Source organism: Podarcis gaigeae (genome assembly GCF_964106915.1).
Source record: "Podarcis gaigeae genome assembly, chromosome: 9".
NCBI lineage: Eukaryota > Metazoa > Chordata > Lepidosauria > Squamata > Lacertidae > Podarcis > Podarcis gaigeae.
In genome coordinates this window covers 5,756,346-5,761,334 of record NC_139685.1, presented here as the reverse complement: position 1 = coordinate 5,761,334, position 4,989 = coordinate 5,756,346, and the positions used below count along the sequence as shown (strand labels likewise).

General features: G+C 45.1%; 1 protein-coding gene across 1 annotated transcript; it reads left to right on the top strand.

The window, feature by feature from the left end:
- Window positions 1–99: 99 nt before the first annotated feature.
- RHNO1 (RAD9-HUS1-RAD1 interacting nuclear orphan 1) lies at window positions 100–4,562 on the top strand. Its single transcript, XM_083698458.1, has 3 exons — window positions 100–157; window positions 1,535–1,799; window positions 2,945–4,562. Exons 2-3 carry the CDS (start codon window positions 1,635–1,637, stop codon window positions 3,614–3,616), a joined length of 837 nt encoding a protein of 278 aa, XP_083554584.1. The 5' UTR covers window positions 100–157; window positions 1,535–1,634; the 3' UTR covers window positions 3,617–4,562.
- Window positions 4,563–4,989: the final 427 nt, after the last annotated feature.

Genomic DNA, 4,989 nt, shown 5'->3' with positions numbered 1-4,989 from the left:
CGCGTCACGTGACGCGCCGGGACCAATCGGCATCGGGGCAGAAGAAGAGCGGACAACGTCAGGGTGCCCCGAGCGAGGGCGGGGCCTGGGCGGGCTGGGGGCGGAGACAGGGCCGCGCTCCGGAGCGGGGGCTGCGGCGGGATCCCCCGAGATCGCGGTGCGTCTGGCGGCGCCGCGTCCAAGCGGGGGGGGGGGGGGGACCCTGGGGAGGGGGCCGCGGCAGGAGCCTCTAAGGAGGCTGCGGGCCACATGAAACAAGGAGGGAGAGATCATCAGGGGGTTTGGGCTGGGTGTCCATCCATATGCAGATGATAGCCAGCTCTACCTCTTTCAAATCAGAACCAGTGAAGATCCTGTGTGAGTGCCTGGAGGTGGCTAACAGATTGAGGTTGAATCCTGACAAGACAGAAGTACTATTCTTGGGGGACAGGGGGCGGGCGGGTGTGGAGGACTCCCTGGTCCTGAATGGGGCAACTGTGCCCCCGAAGGACCAGGTGCGCAGCCTGGAAGTCATTCTGGACTCACAGCTGTCCATGGAGGCACAGGTCAATTCTGTATCCAGGGCAGCTGTCTACCAGCTCCACCTGGTACGCAGGCTGAGACCTTACCTGCCCACGGATTGTCTCGCCAGAGTAGTGCATGCTCTGGTTATCTCCCGCTTGGACTACTGCAATGCTCTCTCTATGTGGGGCTACCTTTGAAGGTGACCCGGAAACTGCAATTAATCCAGAATGCGGCAGCTAGACTGGTGACTGGGAGTGGCTGCCGGGACCACATAACACCGGTCCTGAGAGATCTGCATTGGCTCCCAGTACATTTCTGAGCACAATTCAAAGTGTTGGTGCTGACCTTTAAAGCCCTAAACGGCCTCGGTCCAGTATAACTGAAGGAGCGTCTCCACCCCCATCGTTCAGTCCAGACACTGAGATCCAGCACTCGGGGCCTTCTGGCGGTTCCCTCATTGTGAGAAGTGAGGTTACAGGGAACCAGACAGAGGGCCTTCTCGGTAGTGGCGCCCGCCCTGTAGAACACCCTCCCACCAGATGTCAAAGAGAAAAATAACTACCCAACTTTTAGAAGACATCTAAAGGCAGCCCTGTTTAGGGAAGCTTTTAATGTTTAATAGGTTATTGTATTTTAGTGTTTTGTTGAAAGCCGCCCAGAGTGGCTGATGGGTGGGGTATAAATAAATTATTATCATCATCATCATCAGGGCTGCCAGGGAACCAAGGGGAGCAGATGGGTTGGAGAGGGGGCCCCCTCAGTTTCTTAAAAGAAAGTTAAGAATTAGGAGCATAGCTGTCAACTTTTTCCTTTTTTTAAGGGAAATTCCCTTATTCCGAATAGGATTCCTCGCAAGAAAAGGGAAAAGTTGACAGCTATGATCAGGAGTGTCAGAAGGCACCGAAGGGAGCGGGGTCCACCATATTAAAAATAAATTCATTTTTGTGGAGATCGTTGTGGTTGAGCTAGAACACAAGAAGATCTCGAGCAAACAATTGATGGCAGAAGCGCCCTGTTTTTCTCTCTGCAGGTCTAGAAGCAGATTGTCCTGCTCTAAGGAGTGCCATTCAGTTTTTCCCCGCTGACATCGGGGGACACCATGAAGCTGAAGATTTTATTCGAAGCTGTTGATGCCTCCAAAGAGGAGGCGTGTAAGCAAAGGATGGAAAGGAGAGCTCTTGTTCACTGAGGCCCCCAAAGAGGGCCTTGTGTACCCCTATGGGACGCCACTTCATCCAGGGGGCCGTCCAAGATGTGTACCCACCAAACCAGTAAATCAGATTGGGAGTACTTGGGTATGGTCTTCTTGTCTTTTCCTTTATATTGTGGGAATATACTGTTAATGCACAATTGCAGCGCTTGCTTGGTGTCCTCACTGTTTTCTGTGCTCTGTGTTCAAAAGCTCACTATCCTGCCCTTGCCTTGCAAATTAAGTCCACAAGTTATTATTATCATTTTTTTAAAGCTTGCCTGCCCATATTTCCTTGGAAAACCCAGCTCTTGTTAATTATTCTTATCTCTCTTTACCTGTACAACTATCGCTTTCGATTATTTTGGCCTACAAAATAGTTTAAAACTGTTTCATTACCCCCAAATTCTCTTTCAGCCCTGGTGACAGTTATTTCCGTGGAATTCTGTTCATAAAACATTTCAAACTTTACTCTGTTTCAACATTTGTATCAGAAGTAGGATCTTGACCACTAAGCAGATGCCATAAAAAACGTTTGAGTATTTTATGGTGCTGTGGGACACTGATTTTGTAACTGTCTGTCTGGAAATTGCCAACAGAAAACAAGGCAGAGGCTTGCAGCTATTAAAGAATTACGGTGCTTATTTTGCTCACAATTCTGGCAGTTTGGTGCCTTACTTCTCTTCATGAGAGAGAAATAATAAATAAAATAATAAGGTAACAATTGCATACACATTTACTTGGATGTAACCTCTTGAACCCAGTGAGTCTTACTTTTGAGAAAATATGCATAGGATTACTGTAAATCACATGCATGAGATCTGGATATTTAGAAAATGAATATAAATACAATATAATGTTTACACAACCCTTTCTAGCAATTTCCAAAGAGGGATTGGCTATCAATGAGAAAATTGTATCTGTAATCGGAGCTGATAAGCCAATCTCCATCTCTGCCCATTTATTAATGGCTCCACTCTTGTACTTCCATTTTGTGACCATTCTTAGTCCTCTTACATGGGCCCTGGGGGTAGAAAGTTTGGGAACCCTTGATTTAGAATATGCATAGCAAAGGGATAAATGAAGCATTTATCCATCATTTGCTAATTTCTTACACTGCCTTCAACTGTAATATGGGGATAATACAGACTTATGTTTCAGAACTATTGCAAATATTACTAAGAGTGTACATTAAGGTATTTGAAATAGGGATGCTTGTGTTAGCTTATTATTATTGCTTATTTTTCTCAGATAATTCCACAGTTTGAGAGTGCCAGATCACTGGGTCTCCAGAGGTGGTGCCACGGTTCCCCAAACGTGAAAATAAAGGATACCAACCATGCCATCCCTGTGGTGGCAGGAAGGCGTTGGAGGCCTGCAGCCTACAAGTTTTCTCCACTAATGTTTGAGAATGCAAAAACAGAATCCTGTGCTGTGGGGACTTCAGAACACCCTTTGGACTTTGGTGGCCAAGCAGGAGACTTTGAGACATGCTGTAACCAGCCAAGACCTCTTTCTACTGCAGCTTCCATCAGCCCTACAAGCAATTCTAGGGCTGGGATGGAAAATCCTTGTCCCTGCCCCTTATCTCCTTATCCTGACCCAGTTGCATTCAGCCCACCAGAGATATGCACTCCAGAACAGCCCTCCATTGAGGCCCATAATTATTGTCTGCCCCAGATGGATAGCTTTACTCCTGGCCCATTTAGTAATCATGTTGGTGAGGATATTTCTAATAACTTTGAGGCTACATCTGTGCTGGTCGAGGACACTCCTGAGCACGAATATGGAGTTAAGGTAACATGGCGGAGTCGATCTCTCTTAATGAAATACCTCAGAGAAAAAGGAATGCTGAGCACCAGCGACGTCTTAGTGAAGACACAAATGAGTGCAGTGCTTACTGTGGCCGAAGATAGCCAATAGCTTAAAATTGTTTTGAAAGATCAATCTCTATTTGTGGTGTGTTCATCCAGTCCAAACAGATTTTGCAGGGTTTTATAGTTTAAAAAATGCAAGCGTGTTTGCCTAGAAGTGACAGCTGGACACCAAAAGCAGCAATGCCTCTGTCAAAAACTGCTTTCAATCCTTCTAAGCCTGGAGTGGAAAAATAGATTGAACAAAACATTTTTGTGTTTGATAAACTTTAAATAATTTGAGAAGGTGCAAGATAACACACAGGAGCATTTTATAAATCAATCAAAGCAAAAAGGTCTGGTGTTTCTGGAAAGACATTCCTTATTGTACCTCCCCTAGTTTAAATGAATACAGTACCGAGTTATTTCTGTATTCAGTGACTTCACGACTGATTTCTGCCATGACTTCAGTATGGAGACAGCCAGCAGTGTTGTACAGTCTTTACTGCCTCTATTATGCTTCATGTAGGATCTCGATTACCCCGATTCACTTAGAGCAGTGCTGGAAGGAATTACTTGTTCATGCTTTTGTGCCTTTGCTGCTCTTGGAAAGAGGGGGGGCATGGGGGAATGCCTATTTATATTTTTCATTAGACCAGTTGACACAGGCATGTTTTGGGTTATCTCATTCTTTGTATATATTCACGAAGGATGCTTCATGCAGATTTTCTATATAAAAGCTATTTTATGATTAATTGCTTCATCCTTCAGCAAAATTAGTCTGTGGGACAGTATGGCGTAAAAGAACATAGCTTTCGGTTCTGGAGGACATGGGTTTGCACAGCTGGGGGAGCCCAAGCACCTTTGATTTATTCAGTCGGCGGGCGGGCAAGGAGTGAATATGAACTTAAAAGATGGAACCCCATCCAACATATTTACCACTCCCTATAACATCATACAACGCTTAGTGATTATTTTGTGTGTTTTTTTAAATACCCTAATAAAAGCATTGTCCTATAAGTGTGGTTATTAAAAAATGCAGTGACAAACATTTTATTCATAAAGCAGTTTGCTTTACAACTTAATTTTTGTGGCCTTTAAATCACAAAATCCTAAATTATTTCCTCAGGCCAAGTGTTTAGCATGCTGCTTTATGGTGGTGAGTCATTGATAACTTACATCCACCGGAAGCAACAGCTCAGTGCCTTCCACATGCACTGCATTGGGAAGCACCTTAGAGACCAACTAAGTTTTTTATTGGTATGAGCTTTCGTATCTGAAGAAGTGTGCATGCACATGAAAGCTCATACCAATAACAAACTTAGTTGGTCTCTAAGGTGCGGGTGGCACTATGGGTTAAACCACAGAGCCTAGGACTTATAGAATCATAGAGTTGGAAGAGACCACAAGGGCTATTGAGTCCAACCCCCTGCCAAGCAGGAA

Excerpts from the sequence above, each read along its gene's own strand:
- RHNO1 (XM_083698458.1), top strand. The coding sequence starts at position 1,635 with ATGCCTCCAAAGAGGAGGCGTGTAAGCAAAGGATGGAAAGGAGAGCTC. Across the intron at positions 1,800-2,944 it reads ATCAGATTGGGAGTACTTGG|ATAATTCCACAGTTTGAGAG; the intron begins GTATGGTCTTCT and ends TATTTTTCTCAG.